The sequence below is a fragment of the Trichechus manatus genome, unplaced genomic scaffold (genome assembly GCF_000243295.1).
Source record: "Trichechus manatus latirostris isolate Lorelei unplaced genomic scaffold, TriManLat1.0 scaffold00013, whole genome shotgun sequence".
In the NCBI taxonomy this organism is placed as follows: Eukaryota; Metazoa; Chordata; class Mammalia; order Sirenia; family Trichechidae; genus Trichechus; species Trichechus manatus.
In genome coordinates this window covers 18,408,208-18,431,229 of record NW_004443949.1, presented here as the reverse complement: position 1 = coordinate 18,431,229, position 23,022 = coordinate 18,408,208, and the positions used below count along the sequence as shown (strand labels likewise).

The 23,022-nt window shown below is 35.4% G+C and overlaps 1 protein-coding gene across 1 annotated transcript in view; it reads left to right on the top strand.

Moving 5' to 3' along the window:
* NDFIP2 (Nedd4 family interacting protein 2) overlaps window positions 1-23,022 on the top strand; it is an 82,874-nt gene that overhangs the window by 56,665 nt on the left and 3,187 nt on the right. Inside the window, exons 5-8 of the mRNA XM_012554153.2 lie at window positions 4,009-4,102; window positions 12,082-12,206; window positions 14,854-14,920; window positions 17,913-18,018. Coding sequence (XP_012409607.2) covers window positions 4,009-4,102; window positions 12,082-12,206; window positions 14,854-14,920; window positions 17,913-18,016 — 390 coding nt within the window. The 3' untranslated portion in view covers window positions 18,017-18,018. The remainder of the gene's footprint in view (window positions 1-4,008; window positions 4,103-12,081; window positions 12,207-14,853; window positions 14,921-17,912; window positions 18,019-23,022) is intronic.

The window sequence follows — 23,022 nt, the reverse complement described above, 5'->3', positions numbered from 1 at the left end:
ACCTTATGGGTAGCTACCATCTATCAGTGAGGCTTGCATGTTACTATGATGCTGGACAGTTTTCAGTGGAGCTTCTAAACTAAGGTGGACTAGGAAGAAAGGTCTTGTGATTCTTCTTCCGAAAAATCAGCCAGTAAAAATTCAATTGGTCACAATGGTCCAATCTACAGTCAGTCGTGGGGTTGGTGCAGGACTGGGCAGCGTTTTGTTCTGTTGTGCATGGAGTGCCATGAGTTGGGGGCGGACTCAATGACAGCTAACAAGAGCAACAACAACATATGTGTTTTGTGAAAAGCACAGAGGTGATTTTACCGATTTTGGGGAGAAAACTCTGAAGTGTTACTATTTTATCCATTTACCGCATCGTTTCCAGTACTTGGTTTTAGAAAGGAAACCCTGGAGGCATAGTGGTCAAGAGCTATGGCTGCTAACCAAAAGGTCAGCAGTTTGAATCCACCAGGTGCTCCTTGGAAACCCTGTGGGGCAGTTCTACTGTGTCCTTTAGGGTTGCTATGAGTTGGAATCGACTTGCTGGCAACGGGTTTGGCTTTGGTTCTTTTGGTTTTAGGAAGTAAATGTCATCATTCCCAGCCTGAATTGGAATATGTGTATAAAGAAAAGTCTCCCGTTTTCTATTTTCTGATTTTTGTTTAACCCCAGGTTGTGGATCAAGGGTATTATAGAAAACTTTCTAGGAAACAAAGTAGAATTGTACACAAGAGACTCATTTAGAGTATGTTAGTGCAACATGAGAATCCTTGTTAAAAAAAACCTTTTAAATTCGTTAGTGCTTTCTAAACCCAGTGCTCCATTGCCCTCTTTCTCCAAACTATGAGTGTTTGAGTGTGTGTCCCCACACCTGCTTCAGATTAAAAAAAAACTGGTCTGAATAATATGTGAGTATATTTAATCGTAAACGAGTCTCAGAGCTGGGTGAGCTGAAAGCATTTAAATCTCTTTCATTAGGAGAATATATGTAGCCCAGGAATGTTGAAACAATACTATTTTCTGTTATTTTGTATTTCTAATATGTAGGTTTGCCTCTAGATTTTGGAATGATTAAACAGATTTATGGACATGAACTATTTTTAGTATTCTGTGAAAAAATATTTGAATTCAAAATAATTCACTTAATAAAACTTTTAGAATATGGCTTATTCATCAGTTAGGCTCATCTTATAGCCATAGGATTTATTGCTCAGTAACTTATATATTGTTTTAGTAACTTGCTTTTTGTCACATTAAATAGTACTTGATAAATTGTGAGCAACTTCAGGATAGGGACCTTGTGTTTATATTCCCAGTACCTAGCTGTTACCTGATACTTATTTGGTATTTAATAAATGAAACTTTTTTTTTTTTTTTAATATTAGCCAACGTTGGAAATTAAGAAGAAGAAAACACTGCAGTTCTTCTATTACAGCTCTTCATTTAAAAAGATATTTTGGTGCCTATCACCAATTTAAGGATTTACAAATGGGTGTTTAAGATAGTTGAAATTGTTGTATAAATACCAACTTTTATTTTTTAAACATAACGAAAATTTTTGTTATTTTAGTGGTTGAATGAAATTCCATAGAATCAATATAATTTGTAATCATTCCTCTATAGTGAACAGTTAGATTATTGTCAAGTATGTTTGCATGTATGTGGTTAAATAATACTGTAGATTATGTCTTTGTGTATATGTCTTCTATCTTTTTTAAAAATGGCATCCTTTAATAAAATCTCTAGATGGGTGTTTCAAAGGAGTATGAAATATTTATATTCTTGCCTCATTTTGACAGTATTTTTGTTTTGTTCACACTGGGCTTTAATGTTTATCTCTTGATTTAATTTGAAATTCTATAAAATTTTAATATGTATTTAATCATTGGCCATCATTAAATTTACCATATGAAGTTTGCCTAGGATACATGATTGCAGAGCTTAGGGGATCTTTGAGCCCAAATAAAGAGCAATATTGTTTTGAAAGTCTTTCTCTTTAGGGAAACCAACATACTTACTTAGTGAAACTACCATGATTGTTAGAGAAAGAACTTGAATGTCCTGTATTCAAATCCTGCCTTTATCTTATTAGTTATGTGATCTTGAGCAGGATGCTTAGCTTCTCTGAACTTCTGTTTGTACTAACTCAAAACTGAAACATTAACTCAACTGAGGTGATGTATGTGTAGCATGGAGATAATACATATATGTAAATCGGATCGTGCCATGTGTCTAAACAAAGCCCTATAAGACCTCTCATTTCACTCTTAAGTAAAATCCAGAGTTTTTCAGTTGACTTTTCTGACCTCATTTCTTTTTGCTTTTTCTTTTGTTTACTTTGCTATTTTTCTAACACACCAGGCATGATCCTGTCTTAGGACCTTGGTGCTGAGTTATTCCTCTGCCTGGAACATGTTTCTACTGGATATGTGCGTAGCTAACTCCTTTAAGCTTTTGCTCAAATGTCACCTCAATCAGGCCTATCTGACCACTCTATTTAAAATTGCACCTTACCCCCATAGCATTCACAAACATCCTTTCCTTATTCTTTGGTTTTTGTACAGCACTTACACCTTTTAATAATTGTATACATAACTCATTTAACACGACTTTGTTTAGTGTTTGGCTACCTTCACTTAAGTACAGACTCCAGAAAAGCAAGCATCTTTGTGTACAGTGATGTTACCTAAGGGCCAGGACACAGTGTCTTTCATAGAATGGATATTCAGTGACTACTTCTTGAATATTGGAGGCAATCAGTGATAACAGGTTTTATATATATTTTCAGAGAAGTTCTTCACATTTATAAGTAAATACAATAATATGTTAATATTGTACGTGAAAGTATTATACTATTCAGACAGTTTTCACTTATGTATCTTGGGAGGTTTTTCCATATTAGAATTTAAGAACTTTTTTGTTCTTTTTTATTTATTTTTTTAAAGTTTTATACTGTTTTTTGAATTTTATTGCATAGGTACGCAGTAATTTGTTTTACTAGTCTATCAAGAGCTGTGAATGGTCTGAGATTTTACCCTACTTGCAAGCTAACTGTTAGCCTGCCACAGTTTCATGGATGCTGGCAGAAGATGAGACTGCTGGATCAGAGACAAAGGACTTTATTACTCACAGCAAAAGCCACAATTTTTTTGCATTTTCTTGTGCTAATTCCTTAAGCTCCAGTTCCCCCGGAGTGATGTAAAGAGGTCCAGGTAATACCTCTCCATGTGCTGTGTTTTGTTATAGGAGAGGAACCCTGAGCTTAGGGAACCTAAATCTTTGATCGTCAGTAAGTATGCTTACGTTTTTGCTCTGAACGGAGACACTGTCTTTCTTTTCCAGTGCTATTCACTATATAAACGTCTTGAAGAGATAACCTAGAACAAAGGCAGTCAGTCAGTGCCTTTACCTGTAAGACATGCAGAAACATAAGACACCCATGGAGAATTATCTCCTGACACAGCTCACTATTAATGGACGTTTAGATTGTGTCTAATCATTTACTATTGTTAATATTGCTGCAATGAATTATCTTTAATAAATCATTTCTTATAAGTGGGAACATACGCATATATCTGTAGGATATATTTTAAGAACTGGAATTGCTGGGTGAAAGGGTGTGTACATTTTTATTTTTGATGAATATTGTCAAATCGCCGACCACAGAGGTTGTACCAATGTATAGTCGTCCACTGATGTAGGAAAGATGCTCTTTGTCCATGACTACTGCAGCTGTGTCAAAACTCATTCTTGCAACCATGTTCATAATTCTGTTATTCACCTTTATCTTCTTTGTGTTTACCTTTAAAGTTCCTCTTTTCAAGGGTGTTCATGAAAAAGTAATAATTGCTGATGTTTATTGAGTACTTCCTATGTGTCATACAGTGTACCTCTTACTATGTCATTTTGTCTTTATGACAAATTAAGGATATTAGATTTTATTTTGTTTAATTTCTTGTCCACACCTTTAAGATGATGAAGTTGCAGTATTTTAGTGAGCCCTGCTAATGTGTTTTATAGATTCAGGAGGAAGAGTGTCCACCAAGAGATGACTTCAGTGATGCAGACCAGCTTAGAGTGGGTAATGATGGCATCTTCATGCTGGCGTTTTTCAGTAAGTGGTCTTTCCTTGCCACACTTTTTTCTTTGGCAAGCATTAGCTGTTTGTATGTTTAAAGCAACATAGTGAAGAAAAACAAATATTGTTAGTTTGTGTCTACCTTCTTTTAAAATGTATATTGCTCCTGATACTGAGCTAATGAATACTAAGTATGATGATATGTGGAATACAAATCCCAGAGTTTGTTAAACACTTATTGGATAACTATGAATTTCAGTCATTATGCTAGATGCTGGTAGTATAAAGTATGTAAGTATATTTAAACTAAATATGATTTTATATAGGAAATGCTATAATACTGATATCCATTCAGTTCTGTAGGGGCATATAGAATGAATGTCTGTAAGCCAGAAAAGGGGCTGGGAAAGAAATATTCTGGGCAACAGTGTGACCTTTGAGACAATAATTTCTGAAAGTGTAAGTATTATTTGGGGTGGAATGGTGACTTATATTTTTTAACATCTTAAAAAATTCTTTATTTTCAATCACAAAAGGACAAATACTGTATGAGACCACTACTGTAAAAACTCATGAAAAGGTTTACACACAAAAACAATCTTTGATAGTTACGAAGAAGGGAGGGGTGGGGGTGGAAAAACACTAAATAGACAGTAGGTAAGTGGTAACTATGGTGAAGGGTAAAACAGTACACAGTACTGGGGAAGCCAGCACAGCTTGTTCAGTGTAAGGTCATGGAAGCTCCTTGGACAAATTAAAACTCCCTGAGGGACCGAATTACTGGGCTGAGGGCTGCGGGGGACCATAGTCTCAGGGACCGTCTAGCTCAATTGGCATAACATAGTTTATAAAGAAAATGTTCTCTGTTCTACTTTGGCGAATAGTGTTTGGGGTCTTAAAAGCCTGTGAGTGGCCATCTAAGATACTCCCCTGGTCTCACCCCTTCAGGAGCAAGGGAAAATGAAAAAAACTAAAGACACAAGGGAAAGATTAGTCCAAAGGACTAATGGACCACAACTACTGTGGCTACCACTACTGACTGCTCTGACAGGGATCACAACAGATAGTCCCAGACAGAGCTGGAGAAAAATGTAGAACAAAATTCTAACTCAAAAAAATACCAGACTGGGGTCTTAAAAGCCTGTGAGCAGCCATCTAAGATACTCCACTGGTCTCACCCCTTCAGGAGCAAGGGAGAATGAAGAAAACAAGATACAAGGGAAAGATTAGTCCAGAGGACTAATGGACCACAGCTACCATAGCCTCCACCAGACTGAGTCCAGTACAACTAGATGGTGCCCGGCTGCCACCACCAACTGCTCTGACAGGGATCATAACAGGGTCCCAGTCAGAGCTGGAGAAAAATGTAAAACAAAATTCTAACGCACAAAAAAAAGACCAGACTTACTGGCCTGACAGAGACTGGAGAAACCCCGAGAATATGGCCCCTGGACACCCTTTTAGCTCTGTAATGAAGTTAGTCCCTAGGTTCACCCTTCAGCCAAAGATTAGACAGGCCCATAAGACAAGACAAGACTAATGGGACACAACAGCCCCAGGGACAAGGACTAGAAGGCAGGAGAGGACAGGAAAGCTGGTAATAGGGAACCCAAGGTCGAGAAGGGAGAGTGTTGACATGTCATGGGGTTGTTAACCAGTGTCACAAAACAATATGTGTACTAACTGTTTAATGAGTAACTGTTCTGTAAACCTTCACCTAAAGTATGGTAAAAGAAAAAAAAGACCAGACTTACTGGCCTGACGGAGCCTGGAGAAACCCCGAGAGTATGGCCCCCAGACACCTTTTAGCTCGGTAATGAAGTCACTCCGGAGGTTTACCTTTTAGCCAAATATTAGACAGGACCATAGGACAAAAGGAGACTAAAGGGGCACACCAGCCCAGGGGCAAGGACTAGAAGGTAGGAGGGGACAGGAAAGCTGGTAATAGGGAATCCAAGATTGAGAAGGGAGAGTACTGACATGTCATGGGGTTGTTAACCAATGTCATAAAACAATATATGTACTAGCTGTTTAATGAGAAGCTACTTTTGTAAAACTTGATCTAAAGTACAATAAAAAAAAATCGTAATATTTGACTTACAAAGTCAAATAAATTTAAACTCCCTGAGAGAACACTGTGTCATGGTCTTCATTATTTTAATTCTTAACACAGGTATTGGTACATAGTAGACTTATTAAATATGTTAAGACACTCAGTAAATGCTTTAAATTGCTAAATAGTGGAAACCTAATATTCATATAAGTAAATTCTTTGATTAGACTATGATATAGTTAATTTCTTCCCTCAACCTGGTTAAATGATCGAGCTTTCATACCTTGAGTAGAATGCTTACTCAGTTCTTTTTAATTATAAGGTTTATCTTGATAATAAACTAAGGAATAGTTACTTAAAATGCCACATTCAGCTTTAAAAATGAAAGATACATTTTCCTGAGTTTGAAAATCCACTCACCTTTTTCCTCCATTTTGAAATTGTTTATTGCTTCCTGTCCTTCTTTTATCTCATCTGCTGAAGAGCAGAAGTAGAGAACCACACAGAAATGAGGGGTTATATATATCTCGTCAGTTTACTAGATTGTGTTCAGGTTGTCTACCAGCTAATGTATATGCAAAATCTGAATCTTCTGGTTTTAGTTACAATTTTTAGTTAGATATGTTAGGTACCATGAATAAGGAAATTCTTTGGCTTCAAGTCACTGTTGTTTTGTCCTGTTAGTCTATCAGTTGTTTTAGTTCAACTCATAACCCTTTATATTTTAACAAGCTTCCTACACATTGTGTTGAAAAAAGAGTAGCTTAAACATTAATTCTTTTTATAGTTTAGTCTTTTAAAAAATCTTAATTAGGAAAGAAAAAATTTATATTTATTAGAGTATTTGTAGCACAAACACCTGTTTCTCAGGAATAAAAACTGTTATTTGGCACTATTTAATTATTTGACTAAGGGCTTTTTATTTCTCCATTTCTGTATTTCATTTAATACCAGTATCTTTTCTTTAATCTTTATTTTTCAGATTTGAAAACATTTCACTGATAGAACAGTGTTGGTAACCTAGACGCTTTTTTTACTTTACTTTTGGCCAGTGGTGGGTGGTATATTAATTAATAACGTTGTTGTTAGGTGCTGTCAAGTCAGTTTTGACTCATGGCGACCCTATAGGACAGAGTAATACTGCCCCATGGGTTTCCAAGGAGTGGCTGGTGGATTTGAACTGTGGACCTTTTGGTTAGCAGCCAAGCTCTTAACCACTATACCACCAGGGCTCCAATTAATAACATTAGCAATGTATAAATTCGTGGACTTATACTAAATTACATTTCTGTTCTTGCCATTATACAAATATTGTACCAATATTAAAAAAAAAACAAAAAAACCAAAGCCATTGCCATCGAGTCGATTCTGACTGTATAGGACAGAGTATGATGAGCGTAAAATTGAAGTTATTTTTCACCTTCATTTCCTGATATATATTTTTTCTGGTAGGCTCTATTCATGTTGGAGCTTTTTTGCTTTGATAAACATAGATATATTTGTAATCACTATCTGCCATCTAGTGGCTGTTCTGCAAATTGCAGCTTACCATGTTTTCCACGCTTCTTAAACTATCTAGTAGCTGCTGTTGCATAAAAGGTCTGGAAGTAGATTTTTTTCAAGGCAGTTTATAACTTGAGCATTTAAGGTCATATAGATTGTGTAAATGAAATTGCAATAAATATCTCTAAGATTGTTTCCGTTAACATGTTTAATTCTTGCTTTTCTGTTTTCAGCCTGTACATTTTAATCTCTTAGCACACACAACACTAAGCAAAGTTTGCACCTAATTTTGTTTATTTTTCTCAGAAAATATAAAGAAAAAAATCTAAGTATCACCTGATCATGTTTTTCCTTTTCATAATCCCTTAAATTGTCACTGTAGAATGCCTCATAAGTGTCTAACTGGCATGTCTGATTTAATTTCTATGAAATATTCTCTCTAAGAGAATGGAGCAGAAGCCAGTTATTTGTCAGTTAATTAAAAATCAGAAATAAGACTTGGTCAGTTGGTTAACTGATAGTCTGTGGAAATAACCTTGAACTAGTACTTTAAAAATGTAATGAGTTCTATTTAGAAAACATTTTCTCCAAGGTTTAGCCTTTTGTACCACTTGCAGCCTGCTATAATTATATAATTAGCAGCTTGTATTGTTCCCATTTTAAACCTGAGGGAAACATAATTAGAGAGACATTAAGTTATTTGTACAGAATTAAAAAAGAAGTCAAAGAATATTTTGAAATGTGAATTCTGATGTCTAATGTTCTACTTTTTTTGCAATCTGCTTAATCTTTCCCTAATTGTGGGAATTTGATTGATTTTTTAAATGATAATTTTCTGTTTGCCTCATTCATTCTATATTTATTAATTGGATTTCTTCTGAAAGGAAGATAGTTACTTCTTATTTATTTTGTTATTTATTTATATCAGTATGGACTTGTGAATATTTATTTTATTCTTTGAATTATAGTCCAATACTGCCATTTTCCTGGTCAGGTTGTTCCAACTTTGGCCATTGGGAGCTATTTCAGTTTGGCTTCTGTATACTTTTGATATGCCCTCCCCCTATTTTTTTCTTCTGTTTTTTTCCCCAGCCCTTTCTTATTTTCTGGCACCACAGATGTTCCAGGCTCATATTGTATTTTCCCTGCCCTAGCCGTGGAATCAGCCAGTTCTCCAAGAGATTCCTTTTGCTGGAGAATGGTATTTAGAAATGAAAACCTGAGCAGTAAGGGTGCATTCACTTTTATTGGGGTGTCACTGGTCTAGCCTCTTTCAGTGGATAGAGCTAAGACATACATATGCATACCAACTTGGTAGACATAGAGAAACCGAAAAACCCGTTGCTGTTGAGTCAATTGCAACTCGTAGCTACGCTATAGGACAGAGTAGAATTGCCCCGTACGGTTTGCGAGGAGTGGCTGGTGGATTCGAGTTCAGCAGCCAGACTCTTAACCATTTTGTCTCCAGAGCTCTAGGTAAACGTAACACACATATCTATATTTCTGTATGTCCGTATTTATCTGTATGTTTACACACACACACACACACACACACACACTGCTGTTAAATGAAGGTGGTGAAAGTGTTCCTTTCCCCGTCCTTGTTTTGAAACTCATTTTTAGTTATAATAAAGTAATGTGATTGGCATCCTTCTTTCAATCGTCATAATCTGTCTAAACTGGCCTGGTTTGCTTTCTCGACAAAGAAGGGCACTCTGAAGGTGAGTGTGGAGAAGTGTGATGGGTGCTGCACTAAGCGTTCTTTATCAGCTTTTCTGAATTAATGACCCCAATTCCCTACTCTTTGTGCCCCCAGAATCTTACTTTTCTAAGGAATGTAGGCTATGTAAGCCTGTTGTTTCCTGTGGTTCCATCTTGGGCTTCGCAATGTGAGGAATAGATGCTCCAACAGCTGTTTTGCCCTAGAGGAGCCTGCGTGGTGCAAGTGGTCTGTGATCAGCTGCTAACCTAAATATTGGCAGTTGGAGCTCACCCAGCGGCGCTGTGGAAGAAAAGGCCTGGCTTTCTGCTTCTGTAAAGATTTTAGCCAGGAAAACCCTATGGAGCAGTTCTGCTCTGTAACATGTGAGGTTGTTGTGAGTTGGTGGCTGACTCAGCGGCAGCTAACAGCAACAGTTGTGCCGTAGGTTTCCAGGGGAGTGTGTCATGAGTGAAGTAAAGTTGAAAGAAAATTGATCTTGTCTTCTTTCCAATCATGTATGTGTTTACATGCCTCTACTACACGTTATATCTTTTATGGAGTTTTACTCTCTTAAGGCTTAGTGTGTACATTTATTAAATTCTCCCCACTTGCCAACTCTGACATGTCATAGAGGACCCAGAATTGAATGCATCTGTCCTTTCTGTACCTTAAAAATCTATTCGGCTTTATTTTTTGTCTTTTTGGCAAAAGACATAGAAAGTGAACCTCTCTTTGCCCAAGTAGTCACCACTTCATTTTCTAGGGCTTAAACCAATTAAAGATGGTTAAGTTATATCACATGAGCACAGCTTATAAGGCTACAGATGGCATTTTTGTTCTTTTAGCTTTATTCCTGGTGTGGCTGCAATGATATCTGTAATAGATATTAGAATGTTTGATACTGAAGAGATCGAACAGTGTTCTTGCATTATTTTCCCCCAAAGCAGACACACACCCACACTCAAAGATAAAAATATACTTTGAAGTATTTTTCTGTCTTGGATTCTCTCCATCAGTGCTTCCTAATATTTTAACAACAGGACATGTTTAGTAAATGAGAAAATGTTTACAGCACACTGGGGTAAAGGAAAGAAGGTGTTCAGGGCTGGTGGCAGTCTGCCTTCTGCCTCTCCTGATGGCTGAAGAAAGAAATATCTCAGCAGATCGCTAACACGTGTGGCACAACTGTTGGGAATCTCTACCACTCTTTGCTGATGTAAATTCTTTAAATAGGTATAAATTTATTTTTGATTGTCTGGATGTTATATTTTCCCCCACCGGTAACACAAAGATTAACCAATTAAATATAGAACAGATACACAGGGTCAGAGGATGGGCTCCAAACAGGATAAAATAGAACTGTAGAGGTTTTTAAAATTGTTTTTTGGATAATATTGGTATTTTAGACACAAATAGAACACTCTGGTTATAATTTAAGGACCTCCGTCAGAATGCTCTCAGCCGCAAGTAATAGAAGACCTCTATTCAACTGCTTTAAACACTTAGGACATTATCTCACATCACATGAAGTTTATGGAAGAGCAAAGAACTAGAGAGAGCATAAGTGCTTTTCTTCCCTGTCCGTCACCTAGAGTGCTGGTTTAGTCCTCAGTCTGGTAGCCAGGGTGGTCCTTGGGTGGCCCGAATGGTTTGTGCTAGACTACTAAACTAAAGGTTGGTGGTTTGAACCCACCAAGTGGTGATGTGGAAGAAAGACCTGGCAATATGCCTCCATAAAGATTATACCCAAAAAAACCCATAGAGCAGTTCTACTTTGTAACACACGGGGTCACTGTGAGTTGGAATCGCCCTTGATGGCAGTGGTTTATTTTTTTATTTTTATTTTTTTTCGCTTTTCTGGTAGCCGGATGCCTGCAGGTATTTTGTTTAAACATGATGACATGCAGCGGAAGATATGGACCATTTCTTCTTTGCTGTCTTTAAAAAACACTTTTATTTTAGATATTTGTAAACCTGTGTTAAAGTAGACAGTAGTATAGTGAACCTGCGTGTATCCATCAATGAGCTTCCACAGTGATCAAGTTAGTGCTATCTACGGTCCCACCCTCCCTTCCTTTGCTGTGTTTTCAAGATCTAAGGAATGTTTTTAAGATCCGAAGAAATCCTCTTAAGCAAAAAAACATGAAAACTCCCTGGCATGGACTTTAGGCTATCTGTGATAGTCCCAGAAATACTCAGGACTTCCCTTCTGGGGCAAAGTATGGGGATCAGCCTCCTCTGAAATAAATGACTTTGTAGAGGAGATTGGGTTCCTGGGGAGGGGAAGAAACAAGGATTTTTATTAGGTGGGAATAAGAAGCAATGACCAGTGTCTGCTCTGTGACCCATAGCTTTATTTTATAATTCATTTAGCTCATCTGTAATAGTGCTTTTTTTTTTTTTTAAGGCCAGTTTGTTTGGCTGATTGCTTAGGCAGTATTTCTTGAGTGGGATCACATGGGAGCTACGTTGTGATGTGGTTTAAAATGCAGTTTCACCCACTGATGATAAGCTTTAAGAAATTTACTCAGGTTAACCAAATTGACAAGAAACTAAGTTACCCATTTGTTTATTTATAGAAATTAATACATTTGTAAAAAGTAAGCTACAGTCTGCAAAGAAGGTTTAAATTGGGTATATATAGAGTTACAAGAAAGGTAACTTGTTTCCGTTGAGCAATGAAGTATTGCTAATATTACATCTATGCTAATTTGTTTCCAAAGTGTGGTCTTTAAAAGGACTTTCTGTTGCTTTTAGTGGCATTTATTTTCAACTGGCTTGGATTTTGTTTATCCTTTTGTATAACCAATACCATAGCTGGAAGGTATGGTGCTATCTGTGGATTTGGTCTTTCATTGATCAAATGGATCCTTATTGTCAGGGTAAGTACCACTATGGCCTATGTCACTTTTATCTCTAAAATTAAAATGTACAAATTTTTCGGTGTGATTTATAAGTGTTAATTTTATGCATATCTATTTGATTATTTCAGGTCTTATTCTTCTCGCTTAATTACTGTAGTGATCTCCATGGTGTGAACATTTTATAGCTTTATTGTATGAGAGGTTGCTTAGTAGAGTGGAAAGAACTTTGCCATCAGAAAAACTTGAATTTGAATCTCATCTTTTTTATATTTGTGTTCTATCTTTAATTGTTCTGAGCATCAGTTTCTTCATGGGGTAGTAATGTGCTGATAATAGCTACCTTTCAGGATTTTTGTAATGTATGGAAATAATACAATTAAAATACTTTGTCCTCTTGCTGCACAAATATAGGTGCTCAGTAAATCATAGCTACTACTATTGTGATATATAGTGCAGGCATGCTTAACATCAGTTAAAACATAAACATTTCTATTGTTTAGTAAAATTATCATGAATGTAAAAAAAAAACTCACTTTTAAAAAAAATAAACATTGAGTGCTCAGAAGTAAAGTATAGGTAGATTTGAATTTACACACATCTGACCCTGCCTTTTATTACAAAGCTGCAGGCAATAAATTCCTCTTGGAGTTTAGTGCTTGAGAGAATGTTTTTTTCCTAAAAGCCTAGTGTTTCGTTTCATTAGATAGCAAGTAATTTATAAATCATACTGCTGCTGTTCGCTTTAGTCAAGGATTCTGAACTTACATCTAAGGCTTTTGATATTTTTATTAAATGCATATGTGGTTTATTAAAAACCTTGTTGCAAGTAAACAGGATATAACCAGTAAAATAATTTATGTTCATTTAATGTTGGTGAATCTATTTTCCATAGTTTGATTTCTGCAACTTGTGATTGGTTTACTTATTTAAAAAAAAGCAACAACTTGGATCAGTCCTGTGATTTTTGATATTTTAAAATTTTTTGATAACTCATTAGTGAATCCAAAACCTATTTATTGCTTTTACATAGTGAGTCTTTCCTATTGGCATCAAGGTGAAGGTAATATTCTTCTCTTGGGAGTAAATAAGGAATAGCTTTATGGTAAATATTTTTCATGAAGAATGACTCTGTTCTTGATCTTCCGGTTGCCTCCTACTGGTTAACATGCGCAGAAACTTAAAGAATGTTTTGCTCTGATTCTCTTTCTTTTTGTTCCTGTACCTTCAAAACTTCTGCACTGATTTGACTTATATGAAAATCTCTTATTTTTCCTAATTACTTGATTAAAAAGTAGTTCAGTCATACTTTACCAGGTATAGTTTTTTCAATTTTCAAGTTCTCCCTTCATCTTATATATTTTAAAGGTGTAGGAGCATGTGGGATTTGCATCTTTAGTAGTACTTTAAAATTTTAAAACTGTAATTTCTAAACTTTAAGCTGAGGATTTTAGATCATGGTTCATTTATTAACTGAAAATACTTCCTGGGAAAATACTTGAGAGGCTTTAAAAAAGTGATTTAGATAATCTTTAGTGGGTATGTTTCCACAATGGTGATGTTTCTTATAATTTGTAAGCATTTTTATTGTTTCCAATGCTATAGGATTTTTAAGCCTTTATGGAAATTAGCATTGGAGAATTGGAAATAATTATTGGAATAAAGTTGGATATAGGTAAATTTAATATCAGATTTGAGAGCAAAGCTTAATTCTGCAATTAAATCATTTTTAGTTAAATCAGATTCATGATTGATAAGCTAATTTTTAATAGTTTTAGAGTAGGTTATATTAGGCCCTTTGAAAAACAGTACAACCAAATGAAACACAATCATTTTAAAACAGTTATTTGGGGGCAGTGTTTAAGTGCTAAAGGAGGAATTATCTGAAGTAAACTCTGAAGAAAATTAGATTGGTATTTTTAACTTTTGAAGTTAATGAAGCATGATGTGTGGAGTCTAGTCAAGGAAAAGATACCTGTGTTCAATAGCATCAAACCCTGCCTTCCAGCTGCCTGTTCATATTTCCACATCACAGAGAATATAGAACTGTCTACCATGGCTACTAACAGAAGTGTTGAAATGCCACTTCAAGGTTCATTTAGCTGTTCTCAGCTCACTGTTGGGAACTGAATGCTGGGGCATCTAGTTTGAAAATAAAAAGACTGATGAGTTGGGGGTCTTTATATGCCTAGTATTCTTGGTAGTGGTTAACAGTAGGGGGTGTACAAAAGGTCAAAAGCTCTTCTTTTTAGAGGTCAGCAGAACATCCCCATCTGATAAGATTAAACTAATGTGGCTTTTGGTGTTAATATCTAAAGCAGTGGGTTGCTGTAGTGTGTTTGGGATAGTAGTTGTGGCTTTGAGAGATTATGAAAAAGGACTGACATGTGAACTCTTTAATGGAAGAAAGTTTGATTTTAGCTATATACTATTTACCTTTCTTGTAAGTAGTTTGAAATTGTTTGGTTCTAAAATATTTTGTGTAACAGTTTGTTTGCTATTGCATAAAATATTTTTTTCCTCAAATAACTATATGTATATTGTTAATGTATGTTATTAAGTTTAAAGTGTTAAAGAGTATTTGGGATAAGTCATTCTCAAAACAGGGCTAATCTATGATTTTCAAATTTAGGGACAGAAATAACATATATTTATGTTCATTCCATAGTTTTCTGATTATTTTACTGGATATTTCAATGGGCAGTATTGGCTTTGGTGGATATTTCTTGTACTTGGTAAGTTTATTCTTAATGCATTTAGGTTTGTATAGTTTGCATTTAGTATGTTTAACATTTATATTTACTAAAATTGCAAGACATCAATAAATTGCAACTTTCGTAGAAATAATTTTTCTGCTTTAAAATTCTCATATCCAAATATTTTGCCTCAGATTTTCACATAATTCTAGATAGAACTCCAGAGTTCTAAGATTTAAAATCCAGAGACTGTCAGTTTAAAGAATCAGAGGTTGAATAATAATTCAATACTGTAACATTTGAAAACTCTAATATGATTAAAAATAATTGTCTTCAGCATTTATCTTTGAAAATACATCGCATAGTTTCTTTTACTGATCTTAAGGAATGCTGCGAGTAGGATAGTTTGGATGTTTTATCCATTTTCTTATTTTTGGATCATGAAAACATTCTTTATGCCTTTGAAATGTGCCCCGTATTAATCATTACTCAGCTAGGCATAAAGAAGGACTTCATGCTTAATGATCATAGTATGTTTGTTGAGTTGTGTTCTTAAAAGGTTATGTCTTTTTATTCATAGGGATGAATTTTATGGATTTCTAATTCTGGTCCCTTGTGGTTTTTAGTTTAGTGCTTGATAATTAAATTAATTTTAAAATCACATTATACTTTTAATCTACATTTCAAATATATTTACTGACATAAAGAATACATTTTATTTCTACTTAGGTTTTAAAGCCCACGTTTCTCTAGTGAAATAACTGCACCAGAAAATAGTGGCATTTCAGTAGGTGGCACTCTTCTCTTTGAGTTTTTACTTAGTCATGGTACTGGGTCTTTAGGAGCTTTTGAGAAGCAAGTTCTTGGTGGTCAAGTAAGGTCACTAAAGATCCTGGATTGTTTCTCTAATAGTCATGGGGATATTACCCTAGTTCTGTGGCCTTGTTGGAGAGTCAGTAAAGGGGTTTGCCCAGTTTTATATTCGCTGTGTTCTGACTGCTTAAACTTTATGTTCTTTAATGAGTTTCCTACCTAAAAGTGAAAAAAATGCATAAAGCCTGTTATTAAATATTTAAGCATATTAAAACTTGTATTTGCTTTACATATATATATATATATATATAGTTAAGGGATTGGAGCAGTCTTAGGAAGACAACTATGGGGTAGAGTGGAATACAAAGGACAACTCCAGTTCCATATAAGAGCCATAATCTAGCATTTATTTAAGGGATATAAAATGTGAAAATTTAAACAGGATAAAAAATGTTGTCTTCACATATTCAGGTAGTCCCTAATTTACCACGTACTCGAATTAGGACAAACTGCAGTTATGACCGTTGTTTTTTTTCCGTGTATATCTTATTGTTAGTTATATGTTGCAACACATAATTTGCTGATGTTAATATTCTCAGATGCTCACTCGCAGATGTTCAGTTTTATGATTTACTGTCAGAACACTGCCAGATTTATAAAGATACTGATAATAAAAGGCAATAATAATGAAAACTAAAAAAAAAATAAAAATGAGGTACTTATGTCAGAACCGACTTACAATGGAGTCATTGGAAGGTAGCCCCGTCATAACTGGGGACTACCTGTACTAAAAAGAATGCTGAGCACATTGTGGAATGCTGAGAAACAATAGTTGCTAACTGATTGGTTTTTAGGTAATCTGAATTGGCTTATTTTAGAAAATGCCTGAGCAGAACAAAATACATCTTAGAAACAACAGTGTTGTAGATGGAAGGAGGCCTCACAAATAATTTTGGTTTGCATTTTTCAGTAACACTTTACATTTGTGTAGCAATACCATTATCTTTGAACAGCATCTTGAAGGGCATTGAGAATGGAATTTAGAGAGTGGGAATCACAAATGGAAGGAGTTAGGATATGGAAGCAGATGAGATCAGATTTAGCTGAAATTTATCCCACTTGTCTAGGTCATTATTTGTGTATCCTTTTTATCTTACCACTCTGATTTAGTCCAAGCGCTTTCTTTTTTTTTAAGTGTTTCAGTTACTGTCTTGGAATTGGGATACAAGCTTTGTTTGGGACTCTGCATTTAAATTGACAAACTGTATTCCTCCTGGAGGAAGGTTGCGTATATACGTATCTTCTGTTTCTGTTTTTACCCCCAACCATTTTCTGGTTAAAATTCTACTGGAGTTAGTAAATGTTTCCCTTAGAATTGTATTCTTAAATATTTAAAAAGTGGTAATGCTTTTATACTTACCTAATATTTTTATTTGAAAATTCGATTGTGGCATTTCACACTATTTTGTTGTTGAAGAAATCTATAATATAAATAGGTAACACTTAAAAATACCATTTTACGGAGGAGAAAATTGAGATAGAAGATGTACCCCAAATCACGTAAGAAATCAGTCACTAGAGTACTGCCTCTTAAGTCTTCCTTCATGTCTCTTATCTTAATTTTTATTATGAAGTCTTTTATTATTACTTGAAAATAAGAAATAATAAAAAATATTTACAATGTGTACATATCTTCAAATACGCATTTCACGGATGACAGCCATTGCTATATAAACTTACTGGTTTTATCCCAGGATTGTTAGCAGCTATACGCACATACTCTCTCTTGAATACTTTATGTAAGTAAATGGACCTTAGTTTGCTCAGTAGTTGTATCAATTGAAAAGTTTGGTGTAAAATTGGATTTCTATGAGTTGAATCAGTTTAAAAGCATTGGCTAACTTTGCTGTTTAAAGAAATCATTTTATCTTTTTTTTTTTTTTTTTGGTAATTCTGAATTTTCATAGCTGTATGTGGTTTACCTTAATGCAAATATAGTTAGGCTTAACAAACTGAAATATTTTTGGGTGAAAGTAAAATTATATTTCCTTATGGAGTTATATACATTATAGTGTAAAATATATGATGGAATAAATGAAATCTTACAGATTAAATTCTTAAGCAAAGAGAACCTTGTTTATAATTGTCTGTCTTAAATTTATCATACCACCTTTCTGTTTAAGAACATAATATATCCATATTATTTCAACCTTTTCAGGCCTACTTCTTTTCTTCAGAGGATTTGTTAATTATCTAAAAGTGAGAAACATGTCTGAAAGTATGGCAGCTGCTCACAGAAAAAGGTATTTCTTCTTATTATAAAGGTAAGAAGTATTGATATATTAACTGTTTATTCCTTTTATGTGTTCACATTTACCAGATACATATTAAATGCTTAATGTGTGCCCAGGATATTTACTCTGATTTATTATATTTAATGTATTTCTATACTTTTTTAAAAAATTTTATGCTTTAGGTGGAGGTTTACAGCACAAATTAGTTTCTCATTCAAAAATTTATACACAGATTGTTTTGTGACATTGTTTGCAATCCCAGCAATGTGTCGGCACTCTCCCTGTTTCCACCCTGGGTTGCCAGTGTCTATTGGTCCAGTTTTCCTGTCCCTTCCTGCCTTCTTGTCTTTGTTTTTGGTCAGGTTTTGCTCATTTAGTCTCATATGTTTGACTGATCTAAGAAGTACATTCCTGACATGTGGTAAACTGTTTGTTTTATAGACTTGTCTAATCTTTGGCTGAAAAGTGAACTTTGAGAGTGGCTTTAGTTCTGAGTTAGCAGGGAGTCTGGGGGCCATAGTCTCAGGGGTTCTTCCAGTCTCTGTCAGACCAATAGTCTGGTCTTTTTTTGTCAGTTTGAATTTTGTTCTATATTTTTATCCCACTCTGTCTGGGACTCTGTTGTGACCCTTGTTAGAGCGGTCATTGCTGGTTGCTGGGCATCATCTAGTTCTTCTGGGCTCAGGCTGGTGGAGGCTGTGGTTCATGTGGTCCATTAGTCTTTTGGACTAATATTTTCCTTCTATCTTTTGTTTTTGTCACCTTTACTCTGGACAGGATGGAACCAATAGGTGTATTTTAGATGGCCGTTTGCAAAGTTTTAAGACCACAGACGCTACTCACCAAAGTAGGATGTAGAACATTTTGTTTATGAATTATGTTATACCAGTTGACCTAGATGTCCCCAGAGACCATAGTCCCCAGCCCTCAGCCCCAGCAACTCGGTTCCTCAAGGTGTTTGGATGTGTCTAGGAAGCTTCTATAACTTTGCCTGGGTCAGGTTATGCTGCCTTTCTCTGTGTTGTGTGTTGTCTTTTCCTTCACCAAAGTAAATACCTGTCTACTGTCTCCCTTCCCTCCTCGTAACCATCAAAGATTGTTCTTTCTTTGTGTAAACCTTTTCTTGACTTTTTATTATTGTGGTCCCATACAGTATTTGTCCTTTTGTGATTGACTTATTTCACTCAGCATAATGCCCTCCAGATTCATACATGTTTTGAGACGTTCCACAGATTCGTCATTGTTCTTTATTGTTGCATCGTTTTCCACTGTGTGTATGTGTTATAATTTATCCATTCATCTGTTGATGGACACGTAGGTTATTTCCATCTTTTTGCTATTGTGAACAATGCTGCAATGAACATGACTGTGCATATATCTATTCATGTCACGGCTCTTATTTCTCTAGGATATATTCCTAGAAGTGGGAATGCTGGATTGTATGGGTATTTCTATTTCTAGTTTTTTAAGGAGGTGCCATATCATTTTCCCTAGTGGTTATACCATTTTACATTCCCACCAGCAGTGCATAAGAGTTCCAGTCTCCCTGCAACCTCTCCAACATTTTTTACTTTCTGTTTTTTGATTAGTGCCAATAATATCAGGGTGAGATGGTATCTCATTGTAGTTTTGATGTGCATTTCTCAAATGGCTAGTAAGGAGCCCTGGTGGCGCAGTGATTAAAGTGATTGACTGCTAACCAAAAGATTGGTGTTTTGAAACCACCAGCGGCTCCTCTGGAGAAAGATGTGGCAGTCTGCTTGCTAGAGATTTTAGCCTTGGGCATTTCCTCATGTGTCTGTTAGCTGCCTGAATGTTTTCTTTGGTGAAGTGTCTTTTCTTATCTTGTGACCATTTTTTATTTGGATTGTTTGTGTTTTTGTTGTAGAGGAGTTGAAGAATTTTATAGATTAGATCCTTGTTGGGTATGTCATAGCCCAAATTTTTTTCCCAGTATGTAGGTTCTCTTTTGGTGAAGTCTTTTGATGAGCATAAGTGTTTAATTTTTAGAAGCTCCAGGTTATCTAGTTTATCTTCTAGCGTTTGTGCATTGATAGCTATGGTCTGTATTGTATTTATGCCATGTATTAGGGCCCTTAGCATTGTCTCTTTTTTTCCTTCCGTGATTTTTATTGTTTTAAGTTTTATATTTAGTTCTTTGGTCCGTTTTGAGTTGGTTTTTGTGTATGGTGTGAAGTATGAGTCCTGTTTCATTTTTTTACAGATGGACATCCAGTTTTGCCAGCACTGTTTGTTAAAAAGACTGTCTTTTTCCCATTTAATGGACTTTGATCCTTTGTCAAAGATCAGCTGACCATAAGTGGATGGATTTACATCTGGGTTTTCAATTCTGTTCCATTGGTCTATGTATCTGTCGCACTTGTACTAGGATGTTTTGACTACTCTATCTGTATAGTAGGTTCTGAGATCAGGTAGTATGAGGCCTCCTACTTTGTTCTTTTTCTTCAATAATGCTTTGCTTATCTGGGGCCTCTTTCCTTTCTGTATAAAGTTGGTGGTTAATTTTTCCATCTCATTAAATAATGCTGTTGGTAATTTGGATTGAGACTGCATTGTATCTGTAGATTGCTTTGGGTAGAATTGACATTTTCACAATGTTGAGTCTGCCTATCCATGAGCGTGGTATGTTTTTCCATTTATGTAGGTCTCTTTTGGTTTCTTGCAATAGTGTTTTGTAGTTTTCTTTGTATAGGTCTTTTACGTCTCTGGTTAGATTTATTCCTAAGTATTTTATCTTTTTAGGGGCTATTATAAATGGTATTGTTTTCCTAATTTGCTTTTTGAAGTTCTCTTTGTTGGTGTATAGGAATCCAACTGATTTTTGTGTGTTGATCTTGTATCCTGCTACTCTGCCAAATCTTTCTGTTAGTTCCAGTAGTTCTCTTGTGGAATCTTGGGGTTCTCTATGTATAGGATCATATCATCTGTGAATAGGGATAGTTTCACTTCTTCTTTTCCAGGTTGGTTGCCCTTTATTTCTTCTTCTTGCCTTATTGCTGTAGCTAGGATTTCTAGCCAGTGTTAAATAGAAGTGGTGATAAAGGGCATCCTTGAGATTATTCCCGTTCTGAGAGGGAGTGCTTTCAGCCTCTCTCTGTTGAGAATGATGTATGCTGTTGGTCTTGTGCAGATGCCCTTTTTTATGTTGAGGAATTTCCCTTCCATTTGTTTTTATTGAGAGTTTTTATCAGGGATGGGTATTGGACTGTATCAGATGTCTCTTCTGCATTAATTGAGATTATCATGTGATTCTTTTGTTCATTTATGTGGTGTATTACATTGATTTTCTAATGTTGAAGCACTCTTGCATACCTTGGTCATGGTGTATCATTATTATTATTTTTGATATGGTGCTGAATTCTGTTGGCTAGAATTCTGTTGAGAATTTTTGCATCTATATTCATGAGCAGTACTGGTCGGTAATTTTCTTTTTTTGTAGTGTCTTTACTGGGCTTTGGTATCAGTGTTATGCTGGCTTCATAGGAGGAATTCGGGAAGATCCCTTTTCTGTGCTCTGAAACCGTTTGAGTAGTACTTGTGTGAACTCTTCTCTGAATGTTTGGTAGAATTCTCCAGTGAAGCCATTCAGGCCAGGACATTTTTTTGTTGGGAGTTTTTTAAATTACCTCTTCAATTTCTTCTCTTGTTATAGGTCTCTTCATATAATTTCTGTGCTCTTAACAGTCAGCTTATTGAAATTTAATAAGTTGTGGACCTATTTAGATAACTTTTAGATTTTTTTAAAGTTGAATTTTGTATATTTATATTTTTATTTTTATTATATGAGTAAACTGAAGTACTTCTCTAAGCTATATAGTTTCCAATTAAAACTTAGCTAATATAGTAAATCAGACTTTTTAAATTTTTTGGAGCCCTGGTGATGTAGTGGTTAAGAGCCCTGCTGCTAACCAAAGGGTCAGCAGTTCGAGTTCATCAGCTGCTCATTGGAAACCCAGTGGGGCAGTTCTACTCTGACCTGTAGGATCACTGTGAGTTGGAATTGACTCGACGGCAACAAGTTTTTTTTTTAAAAGATTGACCATAGATTATGAAAGAAGTAACCACCAGCACAAAATCTGAGGACTTGAAAAACAAGCCAGATATGTCAGAGTACTTGCAAAGAGGGATGGGCATTTTGCATAAAACAATAGGATATCCACATAAATATCTGGTGGAAAAAAACTGAAAGCTATGATTGAAAAGCAATTAGCCATGCATTGATTTTAACAGTCTGAATCAAGGAATGAAAGTTATGTGAAGAAAATAGGAGCTTTGTTATTATTTTCTTAATGTGTGCCAGTTTGTATCAGCAATGAAGGCTACAACTTGAATACAGGGAAATATAAAGAACTGAGCAGAGATTGTCTAACTGGTTATCCAGTGAGTTTGTGTCGGCTGTGAGCAGACCTCAGATTTTTACTGCCAATCCTATAAATATATATATTTTTTATTGTACTTTAGGTGAAAGTTTACAGCTCAAGTTAGTTTCTCAAACGTATATACACATTGTTACGTGACCCTAGTTGCTATTCCTATAATGTGACCACACATTCCTTTTTTCCTTGAAGCATTTGATTGTGTTCAGGAAACTTCTTAGCTGTTGGTTTAGTCCAGTGGTGCTGACTTCCCCTGCATTGTGTGTTGTCCTTCCCTTCACCTAAGATGGGTTCTTGTCTACTATTCCCCTTTCAGTCCTTCCCCACCCTTGTAACCGTCAAAGAATGTTTTCTTCTGTGTTTAAACCTTTTCTTGAGTTCTTATAAATAGTGGTCTTATACAATATTTGTCCTTTTGCAACTGACTAATTTCACTCAGCATAATGCCTTCCAGGTTCATCCATGCATGTTATGAGATGTTTTGCGGATTCATCATTGTTCTTTATCGTTTTGTAGTATTCCATTGTGTGAATGTACTGTAATTTGTTTATCCATTCATCTGTTGATGGGCATCTAGGTTGTTTCCATCTTTTTGCTATTGTGAACAGTGCTGCAATGAACATGGGTATGCATATAT